General features: G+C 51.6%; 1 protein-coding gene across 1 annotated transcript; it reads left to right on the forward strand.

The window, feature by feature from the left end:
• The first annotated feature begins 652 nt into the window (after nucleotides 1-652).
• On the forward strand, nucleotides 653-9,371 carry TEKT3 (tektin 3). The gene is made up of 8 exons (XM_008921154.3): nucleotides 653-859; nucleotides 1,807-2,410; nucleotides 2,962-3,045; nucleotides 4,510-4,580; nucleotides 4,783-4,926; nucleotides 6,634-6,856; nucleotides 7,371-7,525; nucleotides 9,067-9,371. Exons 2-8 carry the CDS (start codon nucleotides 1,835-1,837, stop codon nucleotides 9,296-9,298), a joined length of 1,485 nt encoding a protein of 494 aa, XP_008919402.2. The 5' UTR covers nucleotides 653-859; nucleotides 1,807-1,834; the 3' UTR covers nucleotides 9,299-9,371.
• Nucleotides 9,372-16,185: the final 6,814 nt, after the last annotated feature.

The following is a 16,185-nucleotide window of genomic DNA, read 5'->3' on the forward strand; positions in this document are numbered from 1 at the left end:
GAGTGGCACTAAGATACCCAAGGGCTGTACTGAGTTGCCCATTGATGGCACTGAGGGCTGTCCAGGGATGGGATCAAGTTGCCCAGGGGTGGCACTGGGTTGTACAGAGTTCCTAGAATCCTGGAATGGTTTGTGTTAGAAAGGACCTTAAAGCTCATCTAAAGCCATGGGCAGGGACACCTTCCACCAGCCCAGGTTGCTCCAAGCCCCATCCAACCTTGCCTTGAACACTAAGGTGGCACTGGGTTGCCTGGGGTGGCCCTGGGTTGCCCACTGAGGGCACTGAGTTCATAGGACCATGCAATATCCCAGGTTGGAAGAGACTCATAAGGATCAGTGAGTCCAGCTCCTCACAGGACTACTTTCAACTAAATCAGGTGGCCAAGAGCATTATCCATCATCCAACAGCTGCACATGGTTGCCCAGGGGCTGCACAAAGCTGCCCAGCGAGGGCAGGAGGTTGCCCAGGGCAGGATCTGGGATGCCATGTGAGGGTGTTTACTGGCCCCAGGTTGCCCCCCCAGCACCCTGTGCTGCCCTGTGGCCATTGCTGTGGCCATCACAGGGAGGTTCAATGGTCAGAACAGGTCACAGAGCCCGGTCACAGGTCACAGAACCCCTTCACCCACCGTAGAACCCAGTCTCCCTCTGCAGAACCCCACTGCCCATAGCAACAGTGCCCTGGCCCTGTGGTGCCAGCACACTGGGGCTGGGGCAGAGCCAGGCAGTGCCACCACCAAGCGCAGCACCACAGCGATGAGGAGCAGCACCCCCACACCCCCACACCCCTGAGCACAGCCACACTCACAGCTACAGGGGAGCCTGTGCTTCCACTGAGAGGGGAGGACCAGCAAAGCAGGTACTTCTCCTCAGCCCCAAATGTCTCTTATAGCATCCAAATATACCCAAACTGGGTGGTCAGCAGCTCCTGCTGTGTGTCCGTGTTCAGGGAGGGTAGAAAGTACCACCCTGGCATGGCTTATCCTGAGGGGGATGCAGGGCCATTTAATTCAGCTGGAAATGCACGGAAAAGTAACTCCAGGCCATTCCCAAGGGTTTTTTCTCTCCTGAATGCTTGTCTGTCAGTGTCTGAAAGGGAAGGATTTCTTTGCAGGGGTGGGAGCCAGGGAAACCATCTCCCACTCTCTGAATGCTGTTTCCTAGGTGTGAGTTTATAATAATAAAATGGATGATAAATAATAAAATTTTTGATAAATAATAATAAATAAGTGGCTTGGAGCTAGGGAATGGCAGTGGCTTATCCCTAGCAGGGAGAAAAGGGCTGGAGTGACTGGTTTGTGGGAACCCCCACACGGTGGGTTTTGTTGGACCTGAGCACAGACATCTCATCCTCAGTTCTGCCAAACTGGCTCAGAGGGCTGCGTTTGTGAAAGCTTTTTTTGCTAAATTTAAGGGTATTAGGGGAAGAACATGTCCCTGCCACATAAGAACTTCACTAGATTGAAAGGGAAAATGAAGGTATAATAGGAAATACGGAATAAGAAATAAAGGAATAAGGAAAATGAAGGTATCAGATCTGTCATCCTTCTTGGCTGCCATGATTTGTTCCTCTCCTCATTTCAAGACCTGACACTGGATACCACCAGCAGAGTGAAATCCCTGTTTATCCAGGTACTTGGGATGCTGTCAGAAGGGATTCGTTTTTGAGAGATTTAGGCCTGTACAGGCACAGTGTGGGTACCTTGGGCATCACTGGCTGTATCACAGGTTGTGTGTGTTGCTGTGAGAAGTGAGACAAGGGCAGGAACTGACTGAATGAGGTTTTCTTCTGCCTCCTTTGTGCAGGACACGTCCCTGACAGCAGCATTCCACAATGGAGCTCTACGGCTATCCCTTAAAAGCAAAGTTTACCTATCCAAAACCACCCCCCAGCAAGATCCTGCCTGCCACCAGCACTGTGGCTGCAAGCTACAAGAACCGGATTCCTTACCAGCCGGAGAGCATCAGCCTCCCCTGGATGCCCAACGCCTACTACAAAGCAGCTGCCCTCAACCCAACTCTGGCTCCCCTTTCCGAAAGCTTCCCAGGGCTACCCCCCACCAAGATAATTCCCTTCATTTCCGAGAGGCCGGACGGTGTCTTCACCCGGCACACCCTCGACGACTGGCACAGGTCCAACATGACCAACTACAAGGAGTCGGAGACCACCCGGCACAACGCGGAGCGCCTGCGGGCCGACCTCAACCGCACCATCAAGGACGTGTACCAGCAGGCCAAGAGGACCCAGGGGGAGAGCACCAAGAACCTGGGAGAACGTGTCAATGACATAGAGTACTGGAAGTCGGAGCTCTGCCTCGAGCTGGATGCCATGATCAGGGAGACCAACTCCCTGACGGACATGCAGAAGCGGCTGGAGAGAGCCCTGGCCGACACCGAGGGCCCCTTCCAGGTAAGGACCCTGCCCTGTGGGCCACGAGCTGTGGCCTCCTGCCAGAGCATCTGCAGCCATTCAAATTAGACTAATAAAGTTTCATTACAGCTCTGTAACATCTAGAAAGTTTTTATTAAGAGCCCATTAGTTCTGTCAGGAATAAACAAATCCCCTGCCATCTACTGCGTCCCTCCCCCCCGCCACCGGCGCAGGCTGAGCACATCAGGACAGGATTTGTTTAACCAGATATTTTTATCTCCAAAATCCTGGTTTGGGAGATAAAAGCCCATGTCTCACCACGAGGCTCTGGTGAGGTCAGCATCGAGCCTGACACAGGTCCCTGCATTCAGCTGTGGTGGCAGCAGGGACACGTGGGCTCCCTCACATCGATTTAATGCTGATGTTGCACTTGGCTGCTCGTCGTCAGCTAAGCCAGAGCAGTTTTTCCCGTGCTGTCATCTCTGTGCACACCTATAATTTCTTTTCATACATTACTTGACATGGGCACCACCCCTGTAGGGAACCCTGCCCCTGCAGCCAGCACTGATGGCATGGCATGTCCCCAACAGGTCGCTCACAAGTGCTTGCTTAACCGGGAGAAGAGGATGGGCATCGATCTAGTCCACGACGACGTGGAGAAACAGCTCATCACAGTAAGTCTGGCAGCACACATCATGTGTTAGAGTTATTTTTACCTAAACTACCCTAAACAGGCTTTGCAGCCCTGTTCCCTGCCTGGCTCCTTAGTGCTGGTGAGGTGCTAAACTCTTCAACCCCCCAAAACCTGCTGCGTTCCCCCCCAAGAGAGGAAGGAGTAGCTGAAAACCAACTGTGTTCGTGTGGCATATTGGGGTCCCCTGCCCTTCTTCATGGAGTTTGTGAGACAGCCCTGCCAGCACAGGAGCAGTATCTATCTGTGTGATATATCTCTGTATCTATAGAACATTATATATATATTGCACACAGATGCACACACAGATATGCAGAAGGCACTGTGTGCCTGGCAGCCTGTCTGGTTTTCCCAGCTATATTAGCTGGTCTAATAAAAGATTTTACACCTCCCCCCAGCTTTGCTTTGCTCAGAGCAGTGTGGCTGCAGTAGGACTGTTGCTCTGTGTGCTCAGGCAATGGATTTGATAGAAATTGCAGAAACATGCACTCCTGCCTGCCTTTATATAGTCTGCTTTAAACTGTGAATAAAATCCAACACAATGAGAGCTGGCACAGCAAAGGGGAACCTAATGCAGGGAACAGTGAAACAGAATCACTGCAAAAGCATCACAAAACTGGGAAGGGAATTGCAGCCCCTGGGACTGTGATGCCACTGCTCTGTTGGAAGATTTTTCCCTGTGAGTCAGGCCCTAAAACATTAAAATCTTAGTTTAAAAGTCACAAGGTTTTAGGAAAGTTATCAGAGCTGATATCTCCATAAAGGCATTTTGGTTTTTAAGTGTCTGGCTCATATTCAGGCTATGGTTTCAGCTGGCTCCTGCACACAGGAGGGCTTAAAAATTCCTGAGTTTGGAGCACTGATCACCTGCCTCTGGAAGCTGAGGCTTCACAGGTGCAACAGGTTTGTGCTGGAGTCAAGTGAGCTGAGAGCAGCACATGCCTTCCCCTGGTAGGGCTGAGTGTTTCTTAGAAAGGACTGGGGATTTTGCACCAAAGGCCATCTCCTCTTGTCCCATATGGATGGGATCTCTTGTGGGGAGGAAGATATGTTGGGACTGGGGATGGGGATGTGCAGCACTGCTGATCCAGGCAACCACTGTGCCTGTTCATAGCAGGTCAGAATCTGGACCCATCTCCCTGTAGTGGAGCTAACCAGCCCTTGACATGGATGTCAAGATGAAAAAACACTTGAGAGCCCACCCTGAAAGTGATTTCAGAGGCCATGGCAGTGGCCACAGCCCCCTTCTGTCCCCTCCTGTCACTGGTTTGGGCTCAGCTGCACAAACGTGTGCATGGGGGCTGGGGGGCCCTTTCTGCACCCCCTGTTTGCTTTGGGGGAAAGGCAAGCAGGGAAGTTCTCACTGTGTGCAAGGTTGGAGAGGCTCGAGGGGATGAGTGTGTCCAGGCCATGGATACTGATGGAGTTGTGTTTTACCTTTGCCCAGGAAATCAAGATCATCAGGTCCGTCCGGGAGAGGCTCCAGCAGTGCCTGAGCACCGTGAATGCCCAGCTCATGTAAGGAGGGGCTCCTCATCTCTTGCTGCAGGGCTGCTGTGCATTTTAATGTGAACCCCAGCAGGGCCCTACCCCACCCACCCCCTGCAGGTGTCAAACCCCTGCAGGCTCCATGGGAAGCGGGCAGGGATGCACACAGCGGGGTGGGCAGGAAACCATTCCCCCCTACACCCCACTGAGACCTGCTGTGTCTGGGCTGAAGGTGCAACAAGGAGGCCCGGCAGGAGCTGGAGAAGGACCTGGCTGACAAGCAGATGGGCCACCACATCGACAACAAGTGCTACCAGCTGAAGAACACCTCCAGAGGCATCCACTACTACCGAGGGGTGGAGCGGATCGATGCCACGTGAGTGCAGGCTGGGTGGCACTGGGGGGCCCGGGGAGGCACAGTGCCTTTCCCTGGCAGGGAGCTGGGTTTTCCCAGGCACATCCATCCCACCATCACCTCCAAGGGGTCGTTTCTCTCCGCTCACCATAAAGGGAGAACAGCCCTCCATCCAACACTCAGCAGGGGAGAGCGAGTCCAGCCTAATTAAACATTACATCAGGGTCCAGAGATCAGCCTGCAAGTGAATTCAGCCCAGCACCTCTGCACAGCCCATTAAGTTTGTGCATGTTTTCAAAGATGTGTCAGTGCTTGCCTGAGTGCTCTTCCCTGACGTAAAGTCTGGGGGGTTCACCCCTGCCTGGAGAGAGCCTGGCAGCGAGCTGGAATGACACACAAGATGAAGAAATAGAGACTGTTGTCCTGGGACAGGGTTCAGCTGCTTTTGGGTGCCAGGAATTCGGCTTTGGCTCTGTAGTAAATGAACTAAGCACTTGCAGAGATATGCCCTAAGTGGCAAAGGGCTGAGGGAATAAATCTCCTGCTCACACAGACACACACAGTTTATGGAGAGGCACAGATTGTTTCAATTTTTCTAACAGTTTGAGTGGTTATTCACAGAAGAGCTCAGATGTATTTAGACAGGCAAATGAATTGCAAGGGATTGATGCTAAAATTCAGAGGGGGGTAAAATGTGCCGAGAATCAGCAGGTTTTAAATGGAGCTTATGTGGTATTTAAGTCTTTTGTTGACCTTGTTCTGGACTACTGCATAGGCAGGAACTTCATCCCAAACACACAGACAGGGAATGGAGTGGGATCTAATGCTTGTTCAGTTTAGTGTGAAACTGAGATGGGCTGTGAGCAAAATGAATTGACTTCGATCTGTGTGTTGTCATGGAGCTGGGAATCCCTTGACAATTAGTGCCTCAAACATGGAAATAGGGGATCTGTTTGGAATCTCTGCTTTTTCTGGGAGAATCTTTGTTTTGTCTGAGCTTTCATAGGTTGTCTTCATGAGCAGGTCATCATTTAATAAACATCATTGAACAAATAGGGTCCAGATGTTTCACTTTCATGTAATTTAATTGAGAGCATAGATTTAATCTACATTTGACCCTCACTGCTCGCTGGCAGGATCCATCACAGAATCCCAGGATATGCTGAGTTGGAAGGGACCCACAAGGATCATCCAGTCCAACTCCTGGCCCTGCACAGGCCCATCCCCAAGAGTCCCCCCCTGTGCCCCAGAGGATCAGCCAAACCCTCCTGGAGCTCTGGCAGCCTTGGGGCTGTGCCCACTGCCCTGGGGAGCCTGGGCAGTGCCCAACCAGCCTCTGGGGGAAGAACCTTTGGCTGAGATCCAACCTGAGCCTGCCCTGACACAGCTCCAGCCATTCCCTGGCTGCTGTCCCTGGTCCCCCCAGAGCAGAGCTCAGTCCCTGCCCCTCCTCTGCCCCTACCCAGGAAGGTGGAACTGCACTGAGGTCTCCCCTCAGTCTCCTCCAGCTGAACACACCAAGTGCCCTCAGTGTCCTCCCACGCCTTCAAATCAAGGCCCTTCCCCATCCTCACTCCCTCCTTTGGATGCTCCACAAGAGTTTAATATCTTATACTGTGGTGCCCAAAACAATATTCCAGGTGAGGCTGCCCCAGGTCGGAGCAGGGCGGGACACGACCGCCCTCAGCAGCGGGGGCTGATCCGGGGCCTCTCCTTTCCCCCCCTCAGGATCTCGGTGCCGGAGACGTGGGCCAGGTTCACGGACAACAACATCTTCCGCTCGCAGAGCCAGCGGGCGACCTCGGCCAAGCTGCGGGCGAGCACGGAGAGCGTCCTCATGGGCACGGCCGACGAGATGTGGCGCCAGTTCAGCAAGGTCAACGACGCCTTCACCAGCCGCATCACCGAGACCGCCAACGCCAAGAGCAAGATCCAGACCCACCTGGCCAAGGTAGCCTGGCACCCCTTCCCGCTCTAGCTTCATCCCAAGGGATGGTTGTCCGTGTCCTGCCTCTGCCAAGCAGAGGAAGTGGAGGTCAGTGATGGGCTCGCCAGTGGGTCTCATGGGAGGCTTCCTGAGAAGTGCTTGAGGCTGTGTTGATTGAGGCTGGGCTTGCTGATGCCACATCCTTAAATGAGGAGCCATTAAAAACTTTCCCTCTGTTAGGGATGATGGATGGATGAGCAGTTCTTGCAAGCAGTAATTTTGGGAAGCTGGGAATTCAGTAGGTCCACCACTGCTCCTAAACCTCCTCTGATGTGACAGCAATAGCAAAGAGATGCTTTTCCCTGAAAACTCTGCTGGATCTGTGCCTGGATATGTGGCACAGTGACAGTGGTCTGAGCCCAGGGTCTGCTTATGGAGCTTGGTTTCTTTCCTGCATCCAGGCAGGAGAAAAGGGAAATGACGTCATCACTTGAGCAGATATTTTTCAATTAATACACGTGTTTGTGTTTCACGCCAGACACGGCAGGAAATCTTCCAGATCGAGACGAAGATACAAGTCATCCAAAAAACCATAAAGGACAAAGAGGTTCAGTTAAAAGTGGCTCAGACCCGGCTGGATGAGCGCACGAGGAGACCGAACGTGGAGCTGTGCCGGGACACTGCCCAGATCCGGTAAGGCAGGAGGGCAGGGTCCCTGAGGAGGCACTGGGGGTGGCACTCAGGAGCATCACTGGGTGACAAAAATCAGCTTTTTTTTTCCTTTTCCTAAATCATCCTTCCATAAGTGCCCTAGTGGAATCCAAAGCAATGAGCAGTTGTCCCAGCCTCGGGGTGCTGGGGCAGCTCTGCACCCATGACAGAGGTTGTGCACCATGGCCGGGTACAGCCTGGTGCCACCCCACGAGGGACTGGATTTTTCCCACTTGGGTAAAACTCAGCCTCTCCTGCCTCACCCAGGTGGCTGGATGTGCTCAGTTTTGAAGGATAAGCCCTTTATTCTCCCTATTGTGGCCCTCCAGTATATGAAGGGGGCTTATAAAAAGGAGGGAGAGGGACTTTTTATATGGGCAGATAGTGACAGGACAAGGGGGAATGGCTCCACACTGCCAGAGGGCAGGGTTAGTTGGGATATGGGGAAGAAATTCTTCCCTGTGAGGGTGGGGAGGCCCTGGCACAGGTTGCCCAGAGAAGTTGTGGCTGCTCCATCCCTGGAAGTGTCCAAGACCAGGTTGGACAGGGCTTGGAGCAACCTGGGCTATGGAAGGTGTCTCTGCCTGTGGCAGGGGGTGGAACTGGATGATCTTGAAGGTCCCTTCTGCCCCAAACCATCCTGTGATTGATGTCTGTGATTCTATGATTCAACTCTCTGACAGGCTCATGTTGAGAGCCCTTAGCTCCTTCCTTTTGGGTAACTCCAAGAAGGGTGCACCACATGGAGAACCAGTAAGAGCTGTCCTCCCTGCCCTGGGGACACTGGGGACACTCCCCAGAGGGCTGTGGCAAAGCAGGTTGCCCTCAGTGCCCTCTGTGAGGCACCCAAACTTCATACCTCCTCCAGGAAGCCCTCTGAGCATGGTTCCCTTTAAATAATGATTTAAACCCAGCCCCAGAGCTGGTTCAGCATCTCACATGCTGTTGTTTTTTCCATCCTCCACTTGTTTCACATTCACTTTTAGCCTCTCCCAGCTGCCCTGTTCTGCTGTGTGAGCCTGTGTGGGTGTGGGTAGGGCCCCAGCACAGGGAAGTGCAGGAGGGTGAACCAACAAACCCTCAAACTCAAGCAGAGGTGGGAAACCACAGCTGCTCATCCCTCTTCTCAGTGGGACGAGCTGCTCTGGCAGACACTGCACACACCCAAAGCCTGACCCTGAGATCAGGGTCAGGTTGTTGTTTGGAGCATGGTGCTAATAACACCAAGGCTGTGGGTTTGACCCATGTATGGCCCATTCACTGTGGCCCCTTCCAACTCAGAAGTTCTGTGAAATCTGTGAAGTTTGAAAGCTGAGTAAGTTTGAAGCCTTAGAGCAAACTTACCCCTTCCTCTCCATGGAGGAGCTCTTCCCTCAGCATTGTATCTGGCAGGAATGGGGGGTCCACATCGGTCTGATCCTGCTGATGGGGGATATCCTGTGCCCAAAGGGCCCATCAGCAATGCTCTGCTGGAAACCACTGCCATGAGGGGACTGCTAACAGGGCTTCTCGCTGTCTTCCAGCCTTGTCCAAGAGGTCAATGAAATCAATGAGACCCTCAGGAACCTTCACCAGTGCCTCAGAGCCTCTGAGGACATGCTGCAAATGCTGGTCCGTTCCAAGGCTGTCTTGGAGCACGACCTGGTCATCAAGAACAACTCGCTCTTCATCGACCAGGAGAGGTGCATGGGGATGCGCAAGACCTATCCCAGCACCGTGCAGATCCTGGGATATGTCTCGGCAGGGCTCACCTGAGCACAGGGAGTGTCTGCCGGGGGACACATTCCCAGTTTTGTTACGGTTCTTTGCAAATAGATTGTTACGATTTCACGGCCGCGTCAGAGTTTCATTTCCTCCTCTAAACCCTGAGTAGAAGTCGAATGATTGGTTGGTTTGGTGTGTGGTTCATACCAGGATAATTCAACCCCCCCCCCACTTTGGTTTTTCTCTTTCACTCTGTGCCAGAAAGGAGCTGAAAATATCCTGTGTGACACTAAGAGTAAATCCACCCACAGGGATCCATTCCTACCCTTCCAGTCTGTGATTTTAGGACAAAAACTGTCTTGTCTTCCTCTTTCTGAGTGTGTGTGATGTGGAAAAAGCACAAGGGGAAGTAAAGCTACTTGTCAGAGTAATTAGCTGCTGACATCCCTGATGTATTTTTAATGGTGCAGCCGAAGAAACACAAACTGTCCCGGAAAGAGCTGCAGGATGTGCTGTTCCTGAAGAGAAAAATCAGCGGTTTAAGCTGATTTCTAATGATAATTGTCTTGCTTTGGAAAAATTTAGAGTGCCATTGAAAATGAGGAAGTATATTTGACTAGTTAATTGTAGAGAATGCTGTGGATTTAATTTTGGGTTCCTAATTTAGCCTCCTGTGTGTAGTTTGTCGGTGGAAGCAGCACTTTGAAGATATAGAGATGAGTCAGTGCTGAAGTCAAACCCCCCAGCTGACACACAACCTGCTCTCTTGCTGTGGATCAGACTGATTTGACCAAGTATTGGAATTTTCAGAGGGATAAGTCTTCAATCAATCTGAGGCTCAGTGTGAAAGTCACTTTGCAAATTGTCTCCTTAGACTCACGTGTCACTTAGACACTCTGGAGTCTTTCACCCTCAGCAGCTGAGCTCAGGCTAAAGCCTGTAGGCACCAAGAATCCCAAAGAAGCAGAAGCTCAAATCCTTCCCCTCCCTCAGGAATCCAGGGCAGGGACCTCCCAGCCCAGTGTGGGGACTCCCAGGAGCTGAGAACATCTTTCCTTGTCTCACATCCCCAAGGGACTCCACCTCACCTGACAGACCCCTCTGCCCTCCCTGCTCCCCCCGGGGCAGCTCCTGAGAGCTGTACCCAGGTCCTGCCCAGCCTCAGTGTCTCGGCAGGATCTCCCTTCCCAGCAGCCCTAAACAGGAAGCAATTGTCTTTCTAACATTTTATTTTTTTTTTACTAGCACTTTTGTCTCAAGGAGACTAAAAATAGATTTCCTCTACTTTGTGTGTATCTTGGAGCCGGAGTCCGTCGGAGGGAGCAGCCACCCCTTCTAAAGGAAAGATCCAAATGTAAGCAGGAAAAACTGCCCAGCTGATCACACCTTCCCTTTTTCCACTGATCTGCCTCCCCAAAATAAACTGATGGCAGACTGAACTCACAGGCACCTCTAGTTTTTTTAGCATCCTCCCCAGCTCTGTGCTGTTACTCTCCCTGTATTCCTTTCCTGAAGCCTTTCCCAACCTCTGGCGATTTTGGCTGCTCCACTGGTCTGAAGCCTTGCTCCAGACAGCTGGTTTTCAGGCAGAGCTGCCTGTTTTTTGGGCAATAGGCCCTGTGAGTTTGTGCCCAGCTCAGTGTGGGGCAGCAAAGGCACCCAACAGCCCCTTCCTGAAAGGTTCCAGCTCTCGAGTACCTGGAGCCAAGTCCTGGCACCAGCAACAGCTTCGCCTTCATTTCACTTCATTTCACTTCATTTCACTTTCACCTTTGTTTCTGAGTCATGTAAAAAACATCTGAGCTCTGTTTTTCAGCGAGGGCACACCAGTATCAGTCAGCACTTAAAGCCTCCTATTTCCTCCAGTGTTGCTTTCAGAGCTCCCCAAACACTCACCTTTCCCACTGGCCCAACTCCTTTAAGGCTTTCTCCTGACAGTATTTATGTGGTGTCACAATTCCCTAGCTCTTCATTTTCCCTTGCTGTCCTGCCCTCCTGATGCTCCTTTACACAACACTGCCAGAGCATTTCTTTCCTCTGTTCCAGCCACGATCAGAGGAATTTCAGTTGCAGCTTCTCTAATTTCTCTCACAAATACTTTCCACTTTCCTGCAGCAGATTTCCCAGACGTTAGAGAATTCCCAGGTCCCTTTGGGGTTTTGTTCTCTCCACGCCAGTTTTCCATAAGTTGACAGTATTGATGTTACTTCTGGCAGCTGATACTCCCAAATCTCCCCCAAACACTTTGATCACTGAATCCTACGTGTGCTTCCATGTGAGCCTTTTTTTTTTCCCATGACTGGAGCCAGCCCTGCCACAAAACTCCTGTAAAATGGCTCTCCAGGGAGGGGTTTGGGTGAAATTCCAACAGACACGTGGCTCATGGCTGGGTCTCCTGCCCACAGATGGATTTGTCTCCCATGACAGAGCTGCTGCTGAGTGAAGCTGCTCAGTCCAACCCCTCAGGGCTGGGTTTGGGGTTCAAACAGCCTCTATTTTTGATGTATTCCAGGAGCACGAAACAACATTCTGCTGATGTGTGAGATGCCTTTGCTGCTGTACCATGATATGATTTGCTTCTGTAGATCATTTCTAAATCCCATCCCTGGCCACCTTTGTGCCCTGATGTGATGTCTCCTTTCTCCAGTCTGAGGAACAACATGCTTGCTTTTATTGCTATTTATTGCTGGTTTATTGCTGGCTTTATCAGCCAAGTTGCTGAGAAGGTTAGTTTGTGGAAATTCCTTTGCATCTTACAACCATATTCCCACCCTTCTGCATCATTCCTTTTGCATCAGTCTTGCAGAGCTGTGTCTGTAAATTAATTGTTTAGTGACTGGAGGAAAGACAATAAATTAATAAAACCAGGACACTGTTGATTTTGTCAGTCCAGGATCCAGGTGAACACTCCAGGCAGGTCTATCAAGAAGCTTTTCAGAAAGGAGGTTTTGTTGCCTAAGAAAATACAAACAATTGAATTTCCTGGAAGAGTCTGATACAAATTTGGGTGAAATCAAAGCTTGCCAACCCCCTGTTAACACTATATTACATAACTAGTGCAGATTATTATGCTTGAGGGAGAGAGAATTCCCCAAAGAGCATCAAGAGTCAGAAAAAAAACCCAAACCCAACTCATTGCTATTGTGGAAAAAAAGGGAGAAAACTTTGGCAAAATGCTAAAGGAAAATTTGGGCAGTGGAGGATCACAGAAATGATTGTGCTGGCTCAGAGCAGAGTCCAGTGAGCAGCCTCTGCCAGAGCCAACAAGAGATGCTCAGATAAAAGCACAGAAGGCAGCAAGCACTCTGTGATATTTTCCCAGTCTACTTTCCCAGCTCCCAGCAATTAGCATCTCAAGGACTTCCTGAGCTGCCAGGGCTGTCCTTGGATTTGATATCCCCCCATGGATTTGTTTCACATGCTCTCGTTGCAGTTGTTCTCTGAGCCCGTGCGGAGTCGCAGCATCCGCTGTGATCCCCCAGCAGGAGCTGCAGGGCACGGAGCATCCTCCCCCTCAGGGCAGCAGTGACCACTCTGGGGACCCCGGAGGAGACTCCAAAAGGGACCAAACCCGGGACTGCTGGAGCCAAAAGTGTAAAACTCAATAGTTTGGGCAAAACGTGGCTCAAAGGTGGTTTAGACCTGTGTGCCCTGCAGGTTCAGCCTCACGGCAGGCTGGTTGCTGGTATCTGCTCTCAGAAGATGAGCATGAACCACCAGTTCTGGAAGTATCTGAGTGTGTTCAGAGTCATGTCCCAGTTGGGAAGCTTGGTTGACTTTTTGTGGGTTTTGGGGTCAGCGGGCAAATTTTGGTTTCACTGAAGTCAGTGGGATTTTCTCCAGTGATTTCAGCCTGGCTCCATCAGTGCTGACGACTGGCTGGGAGTGGAAAGGAAAAAAGTTGGGTAAAGTTGGTTTTGGGGCATGAATGCAGACAGGACTGAGATGTTTTATAAATTCTTCTTGGTTTGGTGAAAAACAAAAGTCAGGAAAAGTAAGTAAATTCCTCCAAGATGTATTAGACCTTTTGTTACAGATGTTTGCTGACTGTAAAAGTCTACTCTCCTGTTTTTTTCTGCTTGAAATGTGTTTTCCAATAGCCATTCCACCAGTGTATATGTATTTTTATATATGTATATATATGTGCATATGTGTTGTTTGGGGGAGCATTATAGATTCTCTACAAAATGTGAGTCAAACCATATCTTGCTCTGCTCCTTTTCCCAGTTGCCCAGTTGTTTAAAAACAGGGGTTTGCCCTCCTTGTTCCATTCCCAGCCCCACACGAGCTATGGGATCACTGATGGCAGGGCAGATTTCTGCCCCTTCCCTTTGCATTTCCAATCCTCTCTTGCTAATGGTCTTGATCACCAGGATAGGAAACAGGAAGCAAGTCCCTAAAATTGTGATGACAGAGCGAAATCTTGAGGTTAAATATGAAGACATAGAGAGGAAATCTTGTCTTTGTAGTTTGAAAATGCTTGTTTTAGGAGTGGTTTCATTCACCTGGCCCAGGGTAGGGTATGAGCAGAGCCCCTGATGTGCTGGTTCAGGTGATGCCCAGACACAGTTCAATGAGGCTTAGGTCCTTTTCAATCCATCACTGCCATGTCAGATTAGCATCTGAGCCCCTTAAAGTGTTATAAACCCCACTTTCTCTCCTCAATTCTCATTAGTTTATTCCAGAATTTCAAGCTGAAGCGTTGTGTCTGGAGCGATCCCACTGAATAGATTCAAAGCGAGAAATCCACGTTTCACCCGGTGTTTACACAACCCGTCAGCCTTCAGGGTATTCCCAGCACAGCCTGTGGCCAACTTTGTTTGTACACAAAACATTTCTCCAATTTATTATGGTGCCTGCTTTCCTTTAGGCTGTGATGGCTGAGCTCACCCCGAGTGTGAGCAGGGGCAGCTTTGGAGCCCATGATGGGAAACGCCAGGAGATCCTCCAGCCCACGTTGGGTCGGGTGGTGACACCTCTCCAGCAAAACCTCCAGGGCTCTGTGTGAACATCCTCACTTTCTCACCTCCTTTTCTCTCCCTGGACAGTCACCATCCAACATCTCTGGCTCGTGGTGCTCCCTGCAGCAGCAGGGTCCCTGGCACCAGAGCTGGCACAGCACGTGCTCAGCAAGTGCTTTTCCAAAGCCCTGCTCTCTTTGGATGATATACATTTCCAAGAGAAGTGTCCACGGAGCACAGGAGTGATGTGCACTTCTCTCTGGGATCCCTCCACTGTTTCCAATCCATGGCACTCAGCCAAAACAGGCTTCATGACCTGCAGGCTATTCTTTCCCCTGATTTCAGTTTCAGATATTTCTGCTTTGGGCACCTTTTTCAGAACTGAGACTGCAGTGGTTTTGCTTGCCCACATTCATGGAGGAGCTCAGGAGCAGAATGTCACCCCCACACCTCCCCTACTGTGCATCATCTCACTCTGCTTTCGGGGAAAACGTTGGATATTTTGTCCAGAGACAGCAGCAACTGAGATTTCAGACCTACAAACCCAAATCAGAAGAGGGTCTCTAACAGCAGACTGGATCACAGCCCCGGGGGATAAGACCCTTCTCACTCTGTGTTTGTGCAGCCCTGAGCGTGGGGGCTCCTTCTGCACAGAGGAAAACCAGCCCAAAATAGCCTCGTTAGCCAGGAAAGTACCGATGGTGGCCCAGATGTTTCAGTCCCCTGGGGTTTGCAGCCACAGGTGGCACTGGCAGGCAGCAGCGTCCCAGGGTGCAGGGGGTGGAAGCAGCAGAGAAATGGGCTGGCATTTTTTGGAGGGGAGGGCAGATTGCATCCTTTGGAATGTCGTTCCAGCCGCTGGCCTCCCTCCCCCGACCCCTACGGAGCGCTCTGAACTCCCACTCGCTGGCTAATGACGGGACCCCTTGCGTGAGTGTGAGGAGCCAGAGCCAGCGCTGCAGGGAACACGCCTCTGCCTGCCAGGAGGAGGGAGCCAAGCACGCTCCTCTCCCTCTTTTCTCCCAAGATTTCCAGTCTCGGTGGCTGGATGCCGACTTCCCTCGTCAGTGCAACAACGCGGGATTAGCTTGGAGCTGGTGTGTGAGGAGGGGAAGAGGTGAAGGGGAGGTTGGTGTGAGTGCTCAGGACTCCCAGGAGCGTGCAGGTCCCCGGGGGGTGGGGGCTGGACTGTGTGTGAGCTTTATATCAACAGATTAGCTGGGGGTGAGGAATGAGTGAGGGCTGCTGTGCAGCCACTCCTTCCTCCCCGAGCACCTAAGTCTAGAATCACAGCATAGTTTGGGTTGGAAAGACCTTCAAGATCATCTAGTCTCACCCCCACCTTCCACTAGCCCAGGTTGCTCCAAGCCCCGTCCAACCTTGGACACTTCCAGGGATGGGGCAGCCACAGCTTCTCTGGGCAACCTGTGCCAGGGCCTCCCCACCCTCACAGGGGAGAATTTCTTCTCAATATCCCATCTAACCCTGCCCTTTGTCAGTGGGAAGCCATTCCCCCTTGTCCTGTCCCTCCATGCCCTTTGCAGCCCCTTTAGGCACTGGAAGGGGCTTTAAGGTCTCCCCAGAACCTTTCTTCTCCAGGCTGAACAGCCCCAGCTCTCCCAGTGTCCTCCAGCATTTTGAAAAATCTCACCCTCCATTTAGTGAAAAGTTGCTCGGTTCCACCTCATTTGGCTTTCAAGTGCTTAAAAAAAAAAAAAAAAATCGAGTCCAAGAGCTACAATCCCTCCAGCACAGCCCATTCCCCAAATCCTGTCCCACGGAATCTGTTCGGGGCTGCACGAACGGGGGCGAGGGGACCCCCGATGTGGTCAGCTCGGACAGCTTGTCCTGTCCCTGCAGCCGCGGGCACCCCGGGGACACCCACTCACGGGGCCACCACCTCTCCCCCTCCTTCTTCCCTCCTCCGGGGGTGCCGGGGGTTCCATCGCGGGGGAGAGAGGGTGGTCTTCGTTCCCC

This window comes from Manacus vitellinus, unplaced genomic scaffold (assembly GCF_001715985.3).
Source record: "Manacus vitellinus isolate BGI_N305 unplaced genomic scaffold, ASM171598v3 scaffold_24_pilon, whole genome shotgun sequence".
Taxonomy (NCBI): domain Eukaryota; kingdom Metazoa; phylum Chordata; class Aves; order Passeriformes; family Pipridae; genus Manacus; species Manacus vitellinus.

Coding starts and splice junctions, on each gene's coding strand:
- TEKT3 (XM_008921154.3), top strand. CDS start 1,835: ATGGAGCTCTACGGCTATCCCTTAAAAGCAAAGTTTACCTATCCAAAA. Junction 3,046..4,509: donor TGGAGAAACAGCTCATCACA/GTAAGTCTGGCA, acceptor ACCTTTGCCCAG/GAAATCAAGATCATCAGGTC. Junction 6,857..7,370: donor TCCAGACCCACCTGGCCAAG/GTAGCCTGGCAC, acceptor GTTTCACGCCAG/ACACGGCAGGAAATCTTCCA.